This window comes from Silurus aristotelis, assembly GCF_946808225.1.
Source record: "Silurus aristotelis genome assembly, chromosome: 17".
Classification (NCBI taxonomy): domain Eukaryota; kingdom Metazoa; phylum Chordata; class Actinopteri; order Siluriformes; family Siluridae; genus Silurus; species Silurus aristotelis.
The window spans coordinates 11913569-11935745 of NC_139590.1; the positions used below are offsets into that span (position 1 = coordinate 11913569).

The window sequence follows — 22177 nt, forward strand, 5'->3', positions numbered from 1 at the left end:
TAGTAGATAAGTGGTAGTATTCATCTACATTTTTACTTGATTTGTAATATAAACATAACTAAAGCCATAAAGCACTTCTATCTTTCGAAGTATTGGTTGCCATAAAATATCTGACATGCATTGCATCAGTAAAACTGTATTGATAGTGGAACTCTATCTGCAACTATTCCTAATGTTCCACCAACATTGTAATCAGATAGAAAAGTATACTTTTGACTTGATTTCATTATTCTGAAGTACTTCGATTCTAGTGCAGTCACTCTGGAAATTTCTATGCTTTTTTACCATAAACCATATGGCTTAATAAGCCTCTCAGTATAAGAGGAATGTGGAAAAAAAAGGAATGATTGCCTAAAAACATAGACAACTTAATTAGTTGAGTAAGACAGTGATATGCGGTATGATATGCAGAGAAAGAGAGAGAGAGAGAGAGAGAGAGAGAGAGAGAGAGAGAGAGAGAGAGAGAGAGAGAGAGAATAATTACAAATAATCTTTCAAATGAATATGGAGAGAAATAAAAACTGCTGGAGTCATTTCACCTACACTATTATATTCACCGTCTTTTCCCAGTGAGATAAATAAAGCTATGCTGCTCTGTTTGAAAGTGTGCAAAAGCTGCTCTGGGGCAGCAACATTGCATGTGTTGTGAATTTCTTGTACTTTTGCCATGGTGACAGATGTACATCAATACAAATCCTGAAAAACATCACCAAGGGACCTCATTATTCAAATTTCAAGGGAACTTATCAGACAAGCATGCATATATACGTGTCTGTAGCAATCTAATTAAGACCCACTGTGCATGTGTTTTTCACAAACCAGTTGGCACTATTTTGGAGAAGAGTTTCCTGGAATATTGCACAAGAAAGACATCTTAAATAAAGCAATACATTGTAGACAACAGAAGAGCAAAATGAAGCATCAGGTAGGCCTAGTACTCAAACTAGTGCCACTGAATGACATTGTGAGCTTTGACAGTAGCTGATAAAGATCAAAATGATCCACAGATGTATCCAAGTGCCAAGCATTGTGCTGCTCAAAGCAAATATAAAATGAATTCATTGTCCTCAGAAAACACACCAATTTTATAGTCGGTAATTAAAAAAAAAAAACTCTGCTTACAACTTCCCATGGAAGAGTTAGGATATATTTACTGCTAGCTATAAATGCATTATAAATCTAATTTAGTGTCTCAATAGATTGAGCCTTTAACCTTTTGTTATGGGTTGTGATCATTCTGAAAACTGCACCAGACTGCACAGATTAGTGTTAGCTCTTTATATAATTCATGAAAGCTTGATGATTGCCTGTTAAGCTAAATCCAGTGTGTTATTGCAGGATCAATTGTGATCACAGGTCAGGGCATGTGCTCGTTTGAACATGCGCAGAGCAGGTTTATGGAGCAGGTTTACGTCAAGCTGACTAACACGTTCCAAACTTCGTGCCACCATAAGAAATAGTAGGCAAATGGTCATGATTGATATTATAGTAGCATACAACCTAGTAATGTAGCATGAGGCAGGAAACGCGGTATGGCTCCAGCGCTGCTTTTGAAGTGATTTTTGATTGGTTGCGTCGTGTTATGGGCGTGGTCTAATCTCCCTATTTCACCTCGGTCCCAGCCAAAGCAGTAAATACACCAGCGCGTTTCTCAGGATCCAGAAGCGTGCGGTTTGCCAGGCGTGTCCGCGTTTGAATCAGTGCAAGAATACGGCAAAACATTGTCCAGATCTACCCTTATGATATAACCAGAGCTGTCCTCGGGATGCAATGACGGCGGGAGCTGGTGGACGAAGTGCGCTCTGAAAAAAGGAAAAAGAAAGGTATGGAGACATTTTATTTGGATGCGTAGAATTGAACGGCACATTCAGTTCCCATCTGGGTTCCTGGTTTCAGCAACACGAAGCCATGTTTTTGTGCCCATTAAATCGTATTTATGTTGCAGAATTCTTCCAAATACACGACACCCAAATGCTGTGTTCTTCCTTTCATAATGTAGACATGAATTTATTAATTTTTTTAGAATGCCTTGTTTTTAAAGGAAGTAGTCTTCTGACATGAACAATAGGTGTGCATTGCATATCGCATTCATTCATTCAATGTGTCATATTTTCTGTTTCTTTGTTTGCTTTTGCAGAGATGATGCACCCTTGGTACACAGGAACATATATTTAATTCTCCATGCACTCACATACACATACAGAAGGGTCATAGAGTGAGTTTTCGAGATGCCTACTAGTTCAGGCACCTTTACTGATCAAGTTCATGTATTACATTTATTATTATTAGTTCATTTGTATTATTTTCAAGAAGGAAAAAAAAAGTGATGAAAGATCAGAATAATGTTTTCTTCTTTCTCTAGTGTTGAGATAATCAGTTAGAAATATCCACATCCTGTTCTTTCTGTTCCTCTGGGGAAGAGAGCGTTTTGTGTGCAAGCCGTGTTTGACTTCACACCTTGTCATTATTGCAGGCTGACATTCGCCAAGCAGTTGGCTGAGAGGGAGGTGTTGTCCTTGTAGTGTGCACTCATTAGTTTGAGTTTGCACAACGAGCCATTACATAGAGCTGCCTTTTGCTATTTGCACAGAGCCAATACTGAAATGAGCTTAGTGATTCCAGGCAGGCATACAGTGGACATGCTGACTGGAGACACTGCTGCCTTTGATGTGCTCCAAGTCTCCATGAACACTGTGTGTGTGTGTGTGTGTGTGTGTGTGTGTGTGTGTGTGTGTGTGTGTGTGTGCACGCACAGGTTGAACAAAGACAGCAATAGACCAGCACTAACGGCCTCCAAGGTCTGCTTGAACCTAATTACAGACAGAGGTTGCTGTCCATGGTTGCATGTTCATGCTGGGAAGCCAACCAGTAATTGCTATAAATCTTTGCTAGAAGAAGTGTATAATCTATACTACATTACTGTGGATTTTCTGTACAGTGTAGTCTAAGCACTATCTGCAGTTTTATGTTTAACTTGAATACACATAATTCAAGATGACAATTACTGCAATATCAAGGACTAAAAGACCAAATTTTTTTATCCTATTGCAAGGATGCAAAAGATTTTCTGAAAACACAATGGATCTTACAAGTGCACTTTGTTTCTTCCAGGAGATTGTAATATGAGCTGACATTTATAGTCTTGTTATTGAAAGAGTGGCACTATCAACGAGAGAGAGACAATAACCTCGATTTGAGTCAGCAGGCCTCACTGAAGATTTCTCCTTGTTACTGGTTCTGCTGTTTAATAGTGGAAAGGGAATTGTCTCTCTATGTCTCCAATCTCTCTCACTCTCTTACTCATGCACACACATGCGAACACACACTCATACTGAATATGCCACATCTCACTAAGCAATAAGCAATCCTCATACACATAAACAAGGAGGCTTGACAAAGCTCAAAATTAGACGTGTTGCAGAAATATTAACTGAATTGCATACTCGTTGTAGCTGCAGCATCATCCATGTTTGACTGAGTGTTAGAAGAACAACCAAAGAGAACACCCTAAAATACACTTGTGTTTTATTTCAGATCAGAATTTAGAAATTCAAACACTGTGCATGATCCGCTGCGCATCATCATGTTTTGGTGCAGTCCTGAACTATACTTTGATTTTATAGTATGTATTAAATTCAGGCTATTTAAGGAAAATAAATACAACACAGGCCATATTTTGTCCAGTTTTTAAGTATATACACTTCTACATATTGACGTCCTATAGCTCAAAGCTGGCCAGCCTTTTGAACTACCTTTGCAACATCGATTAAGTCATTAAAAATAATTATTACCTGCAAAAGACTAAGAGTATTTGGCATTGATGGCTAAGAAATTCTTGCAGTGATGTTGATCGTGTGGTGAGCAAGGAATAGAGGAGCAGCAAACCAGTGGTCTGTGATAATAAGCAATGAGGATATAGGTGGAGGGGGTTAGCCATGCTTGACCAATTCTGCAAGCAGAGCTGCATGAAGCATGAGTACATCATTGCACAATGCCTTAGTTTGTGTGTCCTTTCTTGTGTAGTGCTATCTGGACCATCGAGGAGATGTATAAAATGAAGCTGCAGTGTTCAACTTCTGTATCCAGATTGTTGGATGCCTTAACATCTTGCAGATGTGTGATGTGTGTAAACAAAATAGTGATCTACACTTGTGTTATTTCATTTAGTTAATCAGGTTGAAACTGGTGTGTATGTGTAGTTTAGTTTTCATGCAGTTTAATATGTTACTATTTTAACTGATAGCTTGATTTGATAAACATATACAAATTCAAATGAAGTTTGATTCTGATCAAACAAATAATATCGATAAAAAAAAAAAAACTTTAAGTTGATTCTTATTCACTATGGAAACATTGTAGTCTATTTATTTTTATCATCAGAAGCTTTGAATCTGTTCTGCACATCTGCATTTAAATCTCATTTGGAGGACATGATGAGATTTACATTAATACAATAGTGAGGGCCAGTTTGATTTAACTGACCAAACTGATTCCTTCAAACTCTTAGTGGTCTAATGTTCCATGTACATGTAGGTGTAAGTGCAGGTTGAACTAAAACAGCATGCAGTTTCAACACTAAATGGAAATTTAAGGTCTCAACATAATTATAGTCAGAGGTTGCTGTCCATGGTCCCACATACAATCTGGGTAGCCAACCAGTAATTACTTTGGTTATAATAATCTAATTGACTTGGCAAATCAAATTGCAATGGATTTTCCAATTCTCATTCACAGGTGTCCCAGGCTTCCGGTTCTATTATTGAAACACTGCTGAAATAATAATTCTCAGTCTACCATGTCAATTAATTATGTCCTTTGTGAGTTTAACTACAGAGCCACCAGGTGAGGTGGCATTCACAAAAACAAAAGTCATGCCTTTAGGCCAATGCTGTTCAGGCAGAAAATGTCAAATTCAAATAGTTATTCATTTCAAATTAGGTGGTGTTTTTTCTTCCATTTTTTTAGGGTAAATTGTTAAAGAATTAGATATTCTGATCAACAAGCATGCATATCTCTTACGTATAACACGCTCTCTCACAAATACAGGGTATCAAATCTCCACAGATGGCGTCTATGGAAAGGATGTGCTATGTATCCCTTCTCATTCACCACATTCATCTCCATTAACGAGCACTGGCAGCCTGTCGAAAGTGTGAAGTCTATTAAGTCATTAAGAAATCACAACATGCAGTATGCTGAAGGATAAAATAGCTCAATCATCCATCAGCTCATGTTAGTGTAACATTATGCTAGAAGGTTTATTTAAATACGACATTTGTACATACATCCAGACAGGAGACAGTGGTTCTCTTATGCTGTGGGTGTTATTTTGCTGGCAAGGTTTGTGACCATTTGTCCCCTTGTTTTGGACTAATTCTAACTCTAAAACCATCATAAAATCATTTTTAATTATCATCTTTATCCTATAAAGAAATATTTATATCCTGATGGATGGGGTCTCATCCAGGATAACCATCCTTGTACACGGAATATAACAGTTCACTAAATGGCATATGAAATTAATACAAATTATATGCCTTGGCCATACACATGCTAATAAAAAAATTACTCTGGGAGTAATAGTACAATATAAGAAAAAAAAACCATATATACACTTTTAGAAAACTCTAGACCCCAAATGTTTCTTTTAGGGGAATTTTTAAATGTTCTATGTGTTTTCCTTTAGGCTGCTCTGAGCTCTTAACAAACTAGTTTGGGGACCTTTTTCCCCTAAGATATTTGTGCTTACTGTGGTATGTTTAATTTGACTGGATCTTCTGTGTACAGCCGTATTCACCAGCTTGCATAGTAGAGACCACCATGCTTTGTTTTTTTCTGCCACTAGTTGCAGAAAAAGTCTATGCCCATTCCTTTTAATATGCCAACTGTGCTGTTTTGTGGAAGCCAAATGTTATCATTATGCAATGTGTAATAAAATTGTCTGTCAACTTTTTTGCAATGCAGAATTAAATGTCAAGCAGGGTGCAGCAATGTAATTTAGTGATCCATGAGAGGGTTCTCCTGGCTTTGCTCTATTCACTGTTCACTGATGTTCTGGTGGTGTGAAGCAAAGCTTGTAATCTTGAGGTTTTGAAAGGGGACTCGAAGAACAGAAACTAGATTGTTTACTGCAGAACACAGAAGGTTACATAAAAAGTCATTTAGCTTTAACAAAGTTCTCTGAACTTTAATCTTTTGGTGTTTTGAATAAAATAGAAGTCATGCTGTGATGATCAAGGTGAAAACCTCGCTAAAACCTTACATCAACTTTGTTTTTTTCCAGAACCTTCAGTGAACTTATTCATTGTGGTAACTGCCTCATATCACTGGAAGAATGAGCACCTCCCCCAACGGATCTCGTGCCTCCATCGATCTCTTGGAGGAGCTGCAGATTATTGCGGCAGACAACCTTGAGAAGCTAGACATCAATAAGTACTATGAAGTTATTAGGGAGCTGGGCAAGGGCACCTATGGCAAGGTGGATCTGGTTGTCCACAAATTTAGAGGTAAGTACTAGAGCATTTTCTTTCAGCTGCTGTTTACATTTTTTTCTAGTTTTACATTTTAGTAAATGTTAGGGCCAACGGATAGCCATGACTATAGTCCAAAACTACACCCCTGGTCACACTAGGTACATTGCACTTAACATACAAAATATAACAAAACACTAACAGTCTATAGTCTATTCTCACCCACAGTGATGATCATGGCTCATCTGCAACACCATTATAATAATTTTGGTTCTTTTGACATAATGTATTGTTATTTTGTAATTTGGCAATTTTCATGTGGTTCAAAAGTCAGGAATGAGGTTGGAGAATCGGGCATAAACATCAAAGCTAAACTACTTCTTCTTCTTCTTCTTCTTTCGGCTTCTCCCATTAGGGGTCACCACAGCAGATCTTCCGTCTCCATACCCCCCCTGTCCTCTACATCTGCCTCTTTCAAACCAACTACCTGCTTGTCTTCCCTCACCACATCCATGAACCTCCTCCTTGGCCTTCCTTTTTTTTCTCCTTCCTGGTGGCGCTATCCTCAACAGTCTCCTACCGATATACCCCATGTCTCTGCTCTGCACATGCCCAAACCATCTCAATCTTGCCTTCCTCACTCTTATACATCACCCTATGCTCCTCCTTCTTCTTAAAATAAGTATTTACCACTGTCATTTTCATCCTTTTAGCAAAATCTACTTCCCTCTTCCCTTCCACATTCCTCTCCTTAAGGCCATACCTACCCGTCACCTCCTCATAACCTCTGTTCCCTTCACCTACATGCCCATTAAAGTCTGCCCCAATCTTTCATTCCTAGGTACACCATCTACCACTTCATCTAACTCACTCCAGAATTTTTCCTTATCCTCCATCTCACAACCCAATTGTGGAGCATAGGCACTGATGACATTTATAATCACCTCTTCCAGTTTCACGTTCATCACTCTATCAGAAACTCTCTTCACCTCCACTACACTCTTACTGTACTCTTCCCTCAGAATCACCCCTACACCATTTCTCTTTCCATCCACACCATGATAGAACAGTTTAAACCCCCCTCCAATGTTCCTGGCCTTACTCCCTTTCCACTTGGTCTCCTGAACACACAACATATCTACCTTTCTCCTCTCCATCATATCAGCTACCTCTCTCTCTTTACCAGTCATAGTACCAACATTTAAAGTACCAACCCTAAACTCCACTTTCCTACACTTTTCCTTTCCATGTTGTCTCTGTAGACGTCTTAAACATCAAAGCTAAACGATGTGCGATATTTGACTGCTGTTGATGGAATATGATGAAATGAGATGTGACTTCAGTGATCTGATGGAGGAGTTTGCTGAGAAGTAATAAGTATAGCACAGTATAACAGTATCCCTGGTCACATTGGATAGCATGAGACTGTGAGACATTTATCGTATTATTTGATCATGCCATGATATTTGATCATACCATGCTGTACACCTACTTTGCTGTGCAACTTCAGGTTCAAGACCTTATTCATTGCAAAGATTAGCAGTATATAGAAAGTGACTTTGTAAGATTTTAATGCATCTCTGTAGACGTTACATTTGACATACACTTGCAAGTAAAAAAATTAATAGAAACAGTGCATTAAAAAGCAGAAGAAAGCACTGTCTTGCATATTTCATAAATCTAAACGATTAAGTGGGATTGGAATGAAGGAAGCTGAAACATCTCTTTTGAGTGTGGTGATGTGCCAAATTGTATTGCAGGGTTTTACTCTTGCTGCATAACTATATCTATGGGTTGGATGTCTAAAGTTTAAAGTGATTTAATGCAGTCATTTTCTTGTGGTGCCATCATGGCTCGTATTTTTCTTAACCCCAGGCCATGCATTAACTTAATCGGGCCCTGACTGCCACCATTTACATTTGATCAGATTTGCTTTGCTTTTTAAATCACCTACCTACCAAGCTTTCATCTCGTCCCTAGACCTTTGTGCTTTGCCTGGATAGCAGATGGGATATTTCAGATGGGGCAAATTGGAATGCAGACAATCTATCAAAATAAGCAATTCTGGAAATATAGGTTTAACCTTCCTGTGGCAGAGGTCAAATACTGCATCAAATGTAGCACACACACAAAAATGAGTTGTCCTGGGTAGGTAATAGATTGTTTATTACTGATCAAGGTGGTATCCTTCACATCATTTTTTCGAAGCTGTAAAGATTCTGCCACCAGAAGCAAGTGGGAACTTGTGTTCTCTCTGCATCTGGTTTGAGCAACATTTTATCAGTTCAGGCAGTATCTCTGTAGGTCTCACTTGGACACCTGACCTTTGGGAAATTACCAGATAGATAGAACAAGAACACAGGTGGCAACCATTCAAACCAAACTGAGATACATCTTAAAAATATAGCTTTAGTTTATGCCATAATGAACAACCACATGCACCACTAATTCAAATCAAGGTTGTCACAACCTAATTAATTTAGGACTGTGTGTCCTCAAGCGAGTATGAGGATAAAGGTATGGGAGAAACCCCAGGTAATTTGTTGTGTTTAGAGGTAAACTATTTATTTATCAGGCGATGAGAAAAAAACTGAATCAGGCTTCCAGTCAAGTCGCTCCAGTGGTGAAATCATTCATTTTTATTTTTGATTTATCATTATCATTAATTTTAACCCTGATTTGAGCTGACTTATCATAGATAATGCAGCATTTAATTTAGGGATCAACTTCTCAGAGACCGTCTGAAAATTCATCAAGATTTAAGATTCTCTAGGCATGCATTACATGTGTGTGTGTGTGTATCAATTGCATTGTGGATATATTTAATACAAAACCAAAGTGTACAATAATGATTTTGTTAATGGTAGAATCACCTCAATTGCTGGAACATTTGCTTAGTTTAGAAGATACTCTGTTGCCCAGCACCAGCAAGGAAAACGCCTACAGAGATTTCTGCATAAAGTTTCAGCATAAATGTCAAGGCTGTGAGCAGAGTATAACACAGAGCCAGAGTGCAATTGCTCTGAATGCGCTTGGAGAATGGTGAGGGTTTAGCATAATGCTGGAATATTAGATCTCTTTGAGAACATTACAACATATACTGTATATTATCTTCTAAAATAATAATTTCCAGAAGAATAATAAGAGGCTACATTGGCAGGGCCTTAAGTAACATGGCACTCAAAATTTCCACGTTTCAGTGCACACTTTGAGCAACATCAGAGGCAAACCTCTCCTCTGGCAGTCGGTGGGAATGAAATAGAAGACTATGCTGGACTATTAATGTTTCTTCATACGAAGCAAAAGCAAGAGAAGTTTAGGTCAAATGGCATGTTTGTCTTTGCTGGATGGGAAACCTCCAGCCTACAGCTCCCCCTGTTAATCACCGGGTTCTGATAGTTTTTAATGAGCCATTAAAATTGTTGGCACCCTAAAACTCATGTTTGGTTCATGTTGTGCGTAAAGCACTCTATAAAAGGGGCTTGACCGTGAAAAACTGTGCAGATGGTCCAAGAAATCCATATTCCCAGTTTTCAAATCAACTGCCAATTATTATAACGTCATAGTTGACTTCCTCGGTTATATCAGTGCCTCTGGCTTTGGATTCCTACCTTAAGAATTGTTCGTACAGAATTACAGTGGACTGCAGTACAGTGGCTATAGCATGCCAACTGATATATAGGTTGTTCTAAAATATAGCCCAGACACACTCTAAACCACTTTGTAATGTAGAAGTAAAATGAAACAACAAAGATTTTTTGTCATCACAATATAAATATGCAACTATTCTGACTTTTTGTAAAAGAATATAGCTCATATCCTGAAAAAATATATAACCCAAATATATAACAGGGACTATCATCAGTAATAAAGTTGGAGGTTAATGAAGTTATTCTAAAATATTAAAACTTTGAAATATCAGTGGGAATCAATAAGGTTTTTCCCCAATTAAGTCAGAATCTAACTTTAACATTAAACATTGTTCTTATATTACAATCTCACAGAACATGCATTATGCTATTTTGATCAAAATAAATCTCACATGCCCAATACCTTGTCTTTCCCTTTATAAGTTTTCTTTACTAGTATTGATGGCGTGTTTTTCCTCTCAGCGTTTCAGACACATGGACACATCTGCTACGACAGATGTCAAGAAGTTTGTGAATGTGTTGTTTATTCTAAGCCTTTGTTTGACTTTCTTTGGTTCTTTAGCCTTATAGATTGGCTGATCCATATAACAAAGCTAGAGGTTGTGGTAGAGCATTCAGTTCTCTACTCAAGCTTTCCATAACAATGACTTATATTGACGAGTGTCCTCTAAAGAAAATTCCGTCAGGTGCTCCTTTCACATGGAAGTCTAGTGATTTTAATTAAGCTGAAAGAAAATGGCACTGGTCATTTGCAACTTCTCGGGCAACATTGGCCTAATTGAGGGTGAGAAGGACATGCTAGACAAGACAAAACATTAAATTCATCTCCATCAGCAACATTGCTGTAATTTCCCGAAGAGCTGTGATCCAGCCAGACTCCCAGCATCCTTACATAATAAATGAAGGCAAAGGATTTACTGGAAGAGAGAAAGAATCAATTTAACAGCATCAATTCTTTAACATTTATAAATCTACTTCTCTTAGCATTATATAAACATGATAAAAACAAGATCTTGATCATCGTCTTGAATTTATAGTGCATCACCTGCAGAGAAAATGATTACAATAGACTGTGGTTTTTGTTTTAATAAATCACATACACAATGAAAAAATCTTTTTTAATAAATGATCTTGAGGAAAATGTACAAATTTTCTTTTCATACCTATTTAAGAGTAAACAGTACAGCACAGTACACGCTAGAGGCTGTGTTGAATATTATTTAAACATTGGACATTGGTGAAAGATTTTTAAAAATTTTAAATCATTTTGGTAGAACCTGCCTATGCTTTATCCTGGACCTCTCAGAATTGCCCACATAATGTCCATAAATCTCCCAAAAGCTTTTTTGGCATTGTGTTTAATATTCATATTAAAAGAATAACTTAGCATTTATATTTCACTCAGTGTCACAGCAGCATTTGCTGAATGCAAATCCTTTCTGTTTTCACAGGGACGAAGATGGCTCTGAAGTTCTTGCGGAAGAAAACCACCAAGCTGAAGAGCTTTCTGCGGGAGTATAGCATCTCACTCTACGTTTCACCGTGCCCATACATCATCAGCATGTATGGCATCCTCTTTGAGACAGACGAGTATTACATCTTTGCTCAAGAGTATGCATTAGCTGGGGACCTCTTTGACATCATTCCCCCTCAGGTGAGCAATACTGAGGCTTGATCAATAAGCAATCTGGCATATTCTCTTAAATTGTATGGAGAAGGTTAAAAGGGGTTAAGGAATGGGTTAGCAATTCCCCTGAATTCAGGTATAAATACCAAATGCAAATGCAAAGAGGGAGTTAAAACTGCATGTTCTCATATCTGTGGAGCTATAGCATAATACTGCTATCTTTTATAAAAGTAATAAAGGTACAGTTCTATTAAAATACAAGTGTTTTCAAAATGACAAATTATAAAAATTATCATTATATTATATTATATTATAAAAGTAAGTCAGGTGTTCCCTCACTGACTGTCATACTCATTATATATACGCATATTTTTAATAAATCTTCTACAGTTGATACTTTTATTTATATACTTTATTTTTTATCCTTAAATTCTATTCCTTTTTTATGCTTAAATGTTGGACGGTTGTACAAAGCATTTTACTGCATGTCGTACTCTGTATGTTTGTGTATGTGACAAATGAAATTTGATTTGGGGATACTGATGGGAGTTTTGTTAATATTTCCATTTTTTTCATTTGGAATTATAAAATGTTATACCTTTTTGTTTAATTTACACTTGTGATACTTTCTTGACAACGTCCCCATTTATATGCTAATTACTCAGTAATTGTACTTGCTGTTGACTCTGGTTTGCTTTGCACTTAACCTCCTATTTAATTGTTGCATTAAAAATCCACTAGTGAAAGAGGGTCCGCTTTAAAAATGGATTATGACAATTATGTATTTTCTTTTGTCCATGTTTGCTTGTGGCAGATATACAAAATCCCCTGTACCTTTGCCACCCAACAGTTTCTATACTTATTTACACCGACCTGACATAAATTGATGGCCACCGATCAGGCATTATATTTTGGCCACCTGCCTTATATTCTATTGGTCCTCCTTATGCTGCCAAAACAGTCCTGACCCATCGAGCATTAACAACATTACCTTTTTCAGCAGTTTGAACTAGGGTAGCCCGTCTTTTTGATCAGACCACACGGGCCAGCCTTTGCTCCTCACGTTCATCAACGAGCCTTGGCCCATGACCCTGTCCCTGTTTCACCACTGTTCATTCCTTGGCCCACTTTTGATAGATACTGACCACTGCAGACCAGGAACACCACAAGAGCTACAGTTCTGGAGATGCCCTGTCCGAGTGGTCTAGCCATCACAATTTGGCCCTTGTCAAACTCTCTCAAATCCTTACACTTGCCCATTTTTCCTGTTTCCAACACATCAGCTTAGAGGACAAAATTTTCACTTGCTGTCTAATATATCTCGCCCACTAACAGGTGCCATGATAAGGACAGTATCAGTGTTATTCACTTCACTGGTCATAATGTTATAACGTCATAATGTTATGCCTGATCGGTGTATACCATGACTGTACATTTAGAATTTTTACATTTCTATATCCCTGCAACTTCTAATTCTATTTCCTGCCATTTCATTATTTTCTAACTCTTTTGAGGTATTTATAACTGGCCTTTTAAAAATGTGGGAATTAAACAAATCCTCTGTTTTCCATCATCATGCATAGGTGGGGCTGCCAGAAACCGTGGCCAAACGCTGTGTACACCAGGTTGCCTTGGCACTGGACTACATTCATTCTAAGAAGCTGGTGCATCGTGACATCAAGCCCGAGAACGTACTCATCTTCGACCAGGAGTGCCGTAAGGTCAAGCTGTCTGACTTCGGCATGACGCGTCGAGCTGGTTCACCAGTAAAGCGTGTGAGCGGTACCATCCCCTACACGGCACCTGAGCTATGTGTGTCAGGCCGCCATGATGGTTTCTGTGTGGACTACAGCACAGATGTGTGGGCCTTTGGAGTGCTTCTTTTCTGTATGCTCACAGGCAACTTTCCGTGGGAGAAGGCGCTACCATGCGACGCCTTTTACGAGGAGTTTGCACGTTGGCAGCAGCAGCCAAGGAGGAGGGCAGGTGCAGTTCCATCACAGTGGCGCCGTTTTACCAGTGAAGCATTGCGCATGTTCCGGCACCTCCTGGCTATCGAGAAGGAGCAACGCTGCTCTGTCAATGAGGTGCTTAACTTCCTCTGCTACTGCTGGATGCTAGACACAGAAAATGGCAACACTGCTACCTCCCCCACTGGCACCGTGCTCAATGGGCACGTGGCTGAGCTTAGCTCTTCTTCCTCAGAGGAAGGTGATCTGGTGGAGCGTCTGAAGCAGCAGAGTCTCTCACCCATGTGCGCCGTAGCCAAAGCAGGCATAGACATTGAGCCAGTGACACCGCCCTACTCCACCGGATCTACAATCAACTCTCCTTCCACTAATAACAGCTACGAGCGTGTCTCCCGTGACAACAATGGAAATGGAGGCCGCATCCTTGTGACCACACCCATTGAGATCTGTGTGTAGTGAGACTTTATAAGGTAACAGACTTTACACATACTCAAATCACTGGAAACCAGTTGACATCAGCGAGGACTCAAATCCAAAAACAAGAAGGAAATGCTGAGTCTTTCATGCTGAGTGTAGAACATGGTAAAAATGTTCTATGGAGGCAGACTAGTTCATTGTTCCTTATGATGAGTGTCTCTGAGGGAATGCTACAAGTTGAAAACAGTAAAATTATACTGATTGTGTATATCAGCATTTTAACTCTGTTAGTCCAATTGTAATCAGTCCACCATTAGCAACAGTGCACACATGGAAAAAAAAAACTAGCAGGCATGAAACATCATGTACCATCATATAGCAATATGTTCAATGTTTTGCTAAATTAAAAATCAAATGTAACAACGGTCAAAGTTGTCTGACACTAACTGCAAAAACACATAATGTGAAAATGTTCATAATGTGATTTTTGGAAGTGGTACTTATTTGTGCTTGAATGTCCATTTGGTTAGTGGGTAACTTCAATAAAATGATAGGGTTTTTTTGCAATATTTATTTTGGTCTTGTACTTCTGATATTTTTCTATTTATTTTATACTGTAGCAGTATATACGTAATTATGCCCAGTTGCCATTATTGTGTGTTGCATTGTGTAAAAAAAAATAAATAAAAATCAAGTTCCTTTAAATTCAAATGGTATCAGAACCACTCTAGGACGTTATCTTAGTTTGAACAGTACATGCATGCCATTTTCTCTTGTTTCTTAGTATGGTGCATATTCGAGAGCTTCAATGGGTCTTCTCATAATGAGCGAGGCCAGATCGTTCAGATGATGTCATCAACGTGATTACAGTACATCCAATTGTCTGTCACTATTCCAATCACAGAGAAGGTTTGATTTGTGCTAAAAAGAGAAATGGGGCTGTGCTCAAACACCGAGCATGGCAGAAATTCCAATGTGGTAATACAGAATTATTATTTCATGGCTTGAGAAAAAAATCACTGCTGTAGATGTTATTGTCGCCGTTTTGTGCGTAGAGATTTTTATTTAAAGAATTCTTCCAACTTTAAGGTCTTCATTTTATTTAATTTTTTTTTAGAATTTCTCAGGTATATATGGCTATACTGTGTAATATATCACACTAGCCAAGATCAAGTCTTGTTATTTAAAGGAAAAGGAAGAACATTGTGTCAGTGCAGCTGGAATGTGTGACAGAGAAACTGACCGCAGATAAGCCATGCTGCATAACACAACAAACTCTGAATCATATAAAATATGGAACTTGATTTGATCAAGACTGTTATCACTTGCCGTATGTGACTCATTTGTTTCCAGAGCTAGTTATTAAAAAACGACGTGGATGTCACATTCGATGTTTTGTTTTAGCTCTCACTTCAACCTTAAATGAAAGGTTTTTAAAACTATTAATTATTTTAAAACCAAAAACTCCTTCGTAATGGGGTTTTCATAAAGATCTAACCGACATATCTCCTTTGTCAAAATTTTGAAAGAATTTTATAGCATGTTTTTTATTATTTTATTCATGTACTTGGGTGGGAATTTTTTTAAATACCAATTTTGATAAAGGCATGGTAGCAGAAGTGTTTAAAAAAAATGTTAAATACAAAATAGAAAAAAACGAATAACTAATGTGGCTTTTTTGAAATTGTTTCTGAAACTGCATGGATATAAAACCTATATAAACGGGTCTTTTTATCTGTGCTACCTTTTAGATTTGTGAAATTCAATGTGTTGTGGTTATTTTTCTGTAGCACAAATTTGCGTAAATTGCTATCGTAATGGAATTTTAAAAAATTAAAAGAAAAAGGAAAACAAATGTAGGGCTTCATTTATTCTCTCTGTGCTGTAGGCCTACTTATGTTCTAATTAGGTGGTTTAGAGCATTAGTGCAGTCTGTCAGACAACCTTTTCTTGGATATATTGAACTTTTTTGGATTCCATTAATGCCTGTCAACAGATGAGAAATGAAAAGTTTCTTTTTTAAAAAAAAAAAAAAAAAAAAAAAGACAACATGACCAGACATTACCATTCACAGACATGTTTTTTTTTTTTCAGAATTGTCTGTTGATATTTGCATGCATCAATATTGTTCTGGAGAGATTATGTTGAAATAAATACATATCCTTGATGCAGAAGTCTGAAGGACAGTTTTGTCTTTGTCATCTTTACTGACATATTCAAATATAATTTGTCTCTCACACACTAACATATACAAAAAGAAGACTTACTACTTGTATTTAAATGTATGTTCCTGTTCAATTAAGCATTGGTTTAATCATCAAGGGAATTTGAATGGAAATTTATAGTTGGCAGGAGCTAAGTGGAAGGAGAGATTTTCTCCATAAAAGCCTGATATGTCACAGACAACTTTCCTATATTGTGTATTTAATCTGTTAATGTTTAAAAGAGGAAAATGCAACAACACTCCTTGGTTGTATGTCCATTTTCTCCACTGGTGCTCTTTGGATAGGGGGTTTAAAATTATTAAACAAATAATAAAACCCAAAATGTAAATTGGGATTAAAATCTGAAATGTTTTTCATTGAACTGGACATGAAAACAAATTCTCTGTATTACAGATGAAATGTAGCATTTATCAGGCTGTTTTGTTCACCATTGGCCAGTATATTAGTTATGACCTGCTTAAAAAATGTATAACTGCAGTGGCAGCACAGTTGCCTCACAGTTTCAAGTTTAATACTTAACTGCATGTGGAAATCTGCATAACTCCCTGTTTCCTCCAGGTTCTCTGATTTCCACCCACTGTCCAGGAACATGCAGGTAGACAAATTGGCTCTGCTAATTGCTATGGTGTGACGGACTGAGAATGTGTGTACTTGACACCCTGTTGTCAACTGGCCTCGGAGCCCTGATTAATTATTCTGCCAGAATAGGCTCTATATCTACCATAAGCCTGACCAAGATAAAGTGGTTACTGAAGATGATTGAATATACAACTATCATATAACTAGTAAATGTAAAAATAAAGATAGCTATCTATAGCAAACTAAAAAAATATATTGAATATTTGGTTGGGAATCTTGTAATCATGGGAAAATTGTCCTGCAAGTCACTAAATTACCGTAATTTACGGACTATTAAGCACACCCAAATATAAGCCACACCCGCTGAATATGAAAAACATTTTTATTTTGAACATAAATAAGCCGCACCTGTCTACCAGTCTAAATTGAAACTAATGAACTTTACACAGGCTTTAACGAAAGACAGTGTCTGTTACACGGCTTGTATCTAAACAGTAGCCTACCAAGAAAGTCATTGTTCACTGTCTTCCTCCTTCCTTTCACAACAATTTCTCTCTCTAGTTTATCATTTGGCATTGTCGTGCGTTTAAAAATCACCATCGGTGAAGCTTTTCTCCCGATGCCGTGCAGCTCAGAACACAGGTGAAGTGTGTTTTTTCATGCCCGGTTGTTTTGAGCGTGACGAATGATCGCATTTCCTGGTTACAGTCCAAGTGAGCGGCAGGTTAAACGTCAGAGTACCTTCATCCATATTTATGATGTGGTGCGGCCCAATTTAGTGGGAGCGCATCTGATTTAATATAAAGAGTTTCAATGGTTCACATGAACCCGTTCAGCAATTTCACTGGTCTAATGTTATGAGGCTAATGTTATGGGAAAAAAGTAACGGCTTATAGTCCGGAAAATACGGTAATTCCTGTGCTTTCTTTCCATCCACATAATTTAGTGTTGGATATTGGATAGTAAAAGTATTGCCAGAATTTCAACACCAGATATCAATTATTCTAACAACACTTTACCTTCAGATCTGCACATTAATGCAGCTACCCAGTCACCCAATCATGTGACAGCAATGCAATGCAAAACAAATCCTTCAGAAACAGATCATGAACCTCAGGCTATGTTTACATAGGAATTAATAGTGTAATTTCTGTGAGTTTTATCAGGGCATAGATTGCATGGAGCTAGTTTGAGTATTTAAGGAACTGCTGATATCCTGAGATTTCACAAATAACAACATCTAGAGTTTACCCAGAAAAGTGCTAAAAACATCCAGTGAGAGAAGTGTTTGCAGTCTAAGACACCATGATGAGTGCAATCAGAGTAGAATTACCTGACTGATTTGAGTTAACAAGACGTTTATAATAACTCTTATAATCTCTCTTTATAGTCTTGGTGAGCAGACAAGCATCTTAAAATGCACAACACATCAAAGCTTATGGAGGATGTCCCAGATTCCTGTTCACAATTGACAGGAGTGAAACCCAATGTGATCTATCGATGGATCCTCATTTAGTCATCCATGCCACATTCAAGTCAAAGAGATCACATTTTTTCTTCATTCTGATGTTTGGTATGAACATTAACTGGAGCTCTTTCTTCCTTTACAGCTATTTTATGGTAAGATAGTGATCTGCTCATATGTATTTCTTCGATAACATCAGTGTTTAATTTTATATTCTTGGACATGTCTATTGAACATGCACTGTATTTTGCTTTTACTCCAAAATGCTTTGTCTGAATCGTAAATGACCTAGTCTTTGTTGTGAGGGCTGGAAAGAGAAGAGTAGTAAAAAACAAAAAAAAAACAAGCACAGAACCAGAACTGTGTGTTCTGTCTTGAGTTAGATTTGGAAGTGTGTATGTTTCGCTACCTGAAAGCATTCAGTTCCTAACCCTTGTTCACAATAGAGGGTTATGTAATAATGGACATAAAAGGAGAAGCAAAGCTATGTTCAAAGTAACATAAATCAGAAGTGACATTTAGGATTAAGTTCGGGTCTCATTTGCCAATCAGTCATTTAGTAATTTATGATAATAGACAATCTTTGAAACAAACAGAAGAAAATAGAAGTGAGCAAATAGAAGCGACTTAAAATGCTTAAAAATGGCTTGTAATAGAATCAGTGTGTATTTACAACATAGTAAAATCATTTAAGAGTTTGATTTCTTAATAGTGAGCAGAAAAGCATCTCGGACTGGCCTTTTTTAATCATCAACCCTATGTTAAAGAATCTTTAAGATCTCCTCCTACGCGTATTAATAATGTAGTGTTTTATTTTATAACACCTCAGTTTTTTGTCATTCTGAAAGCTAGTATTTTAAAATAGTCTTTGGGAAGATTATTTTCAACCACATTGTGTGAGTGTTATTCAAGATCTGAAAGCTTTCCAAGAATTGGAACTGTTATTTTGTTATGTGGCCGAGTACAGAAAGTGCACACGATTCAGACCAAATGTGTGACAGACTTAGCATTAGGACACCAAGCTCCCTGGGCCAACTCTACATCCAAAAGGAGCCATCTGCTCTTAGACTACAATAGACTCCAGCGTGAGACAACTCAATGACAAGTTCCTCTGGTATTTTTAGCCGGCCCATTTTGAATATTTGCTACAAATGCTGTGAGCGATGTTCATCATGATACATTGATGTACAGTAATCCATTTGCACATGGCTTGTTTGATTAAAAGTACTTCATTCAACAGCACGGGGTATGGCTTGCTGATTGTTGTTCTCATTAGAGCTCACTCTAAAAAGGTTTCTATGTTCACTTATGTGTGTCTTGTTGCTCTGGCAACGAGATATTTTGCCTGAGCATCATTTAGCAGAGTAGAGACATGCAGTAATGAAGGAGGGGGGTTAGGAATACATTTTCACAAGACTGCACAAGGTTATATTCTTATACCATATATTCTTGAGAGTATACGCTTATTATCTTCATAAAGATTTGCTGTGAGAATTTTCTTTCTAATGACATGAGAACAAGAGTGCCATTTTACCCTGATTTCACTGCAAAGACACTGTAGGTCTATTCACCATTTCTTTGATATACTTTATGTTTATAAGATCACTTTATTTTTAGAGACTGAAAGGCTGAAACTGATATTACTAATACAACGATGCAACCATTTCTGCATATTAAATTAGCTGTTTACATGCGTGGCATCTTTCCCTTTTTTTGTGTCTGTGTTGTATGTGGTTTTTGTGCCCTATATTTGATGTGTTTTTAAAAATGACTGAGTAATGCCCCCCCCCCCCCCCCCCCAAAAAAAAAAACCAAACAAACAAAAAAAAAAACTGATCTGCCACAGACTTGTTCTAATGACACCCAGATCTTTTTAAGGAAGTGAATGTTCCACAAATGCACTGTCAAATTAACAGTAAATTACTGACAGCATGCTTGTCAGATAAGCTTGCAAATTGCTGTCATTATTTTATGATAGGCATACAGGCACTTTTTTTCCGGCAACATTGTGTTCCTTTTTTCAATTTATAGTTTCATGCTTCTCACCTCTAAAAATGGATTATGCTCTAGATACCCACCCATACCATGGGTCAGCTCTGCATCTTGTCCTGCAGCACGACTTGGCAAAGATATATCATTTTACAAACTGAGCTTACATATCTTGCAAATCTCCCACGTTCACACATTATGAGAGCAAGGCTGAAAATAATCAAACACAAGCGGGAAGCACATCAAATTTTCTATGCCAAACATCCACTGCTATATATGAACATGATGTGCTGTTCACATCTAACCCCAAAGTAAGGCAGAACCCACCCATCCAGATGCACTGTGCACCACTGTACTGTACACTGAAAGAGGATTTATTCTGAGACTATCGATGTTATGCTGAGCTACAGGTCAAAGTGACAGCAATGCTGCTATAGTAGACTACAAAGCTTATTATATATTTTTTTATGTAAAGCATAGTGGGAGTAAACTGATATACTAAGCAAATGTAGCGCTTAATAGCAATACACATTTGTATCTCTTATCCAGCGAAATAGATCAGCATGTGCTTTGCCATCTAAATGGGATGCTAAAAAAAAAGGACAGCACATTTTACATGTTGGTCCAAAATCTTTCATGGGTGTTCAGTTGGGTAGACTTATGGTTTCTGTGAAGACCTTTGCATAAACTTTGACATAATTGTTATATTCATCAGTCCTTTTAAAGGGGTTTTGGAAGAGGCCAGTCTTATCAGGACAAAAATGTTTTGCTACAGGATCAGTAAAATTCCCAGGCGGTCTCTACGGTGGCCGAGAAGTGCAAAACACATTAACAAATCCGAAAACAAATGAGCAAATTAGAAAACACATTTTAAAAAATCCGAAAACAAAATAACAAATGCAAAAACAAATGAACACATGCAAAAACAAATGAACAAATCCAAAAACATCCCTATTTAAAAATGTAATGAATCAATGTGCTATAAAAGTAAAAAATTTATTAATAAAGTAAATCTGCATTTTTTAAAGATAAATAATAATAATAAATATAATATTTATATTATTATAATATAATAAAATAATAAATGATAAATAATATACTAATTAATTTTACACAGTCAATTATTTTGAGTAAAATTATTAACCAATGTATAATAATTTTGCTCAAAATAATTGTCATAGTGAAAAATTTATTTGTATAATAATATAATTTATTATTTATTATTATATTTTATTATAATAAGAGATCACTGTATGTATCTTTTAAAGCGGACGAACACTTGAGCTTTCTCATTGCCTATGCTGTTATTTGATTCCTCACCAGCATGTAGCGCACTTTAGCAGTGTGTGACCTACAGGTAGAGTAGTTTAGATTATGATTAAATATATTACATTTATAAATATAATTGTATTTTATAATAAAATATAAGAAATGTAATATATAATATAATCGACAAGAATAGATGGAGACAATAGACATGAGATGCCTAAATCTTTGACTTTGACTTGCCATGCCATGCAATACACAAGAAAAAAATGCATAAATGGAAATAAATGGCACTTGGATATAATATTTTTTGACCATCTACATGTCTTTTATTTGAGGTTACTAAATAGCTGTTTTTCGGCACTTAACTCTATTGTACATTAAATTGGATTGTTTCTCAATGTAATACAAGGTTCACTGAACTAGAACTTAAAAAAATTAATTGAATGAAAATAAATTGCATTCATTAAGAAAATTACAGAGTAAAGTTTTCTATTTATTTATGTATTTTAAATATTA

At 37.0% G+C, this 22177-nt stretch overlaps 1 protein-coding gene across 1 annotated transcript; it reads left to right on the plus strand.

Annotated features, from left to right (window-relative positions):
- The first annotated feature begins 1375 nt into the window (after positions 1-1375).
- On the plus strand, positions 1376-16299 carry unm_sa1261 (un-named sa1261). Its single transcript, XM_083567156.1, has 4 exons — positions 1376-1823; positions 6284-6506; positions 11572-11774; positions 13331-16299. Exons 2-4 carry the CDS (start codon positions 6335-6337, stop codon positions 14171-14173), a joined length of 1218 nt encoding a protein of 405 aa, XP_083423282.1. The 5' UTR covers positions 1376-1823; positions 6284-6334; the 3' UTR covers positions 14174-16299.
- Positions 16300-22177: the final 5878 nt, after the last annotated feature.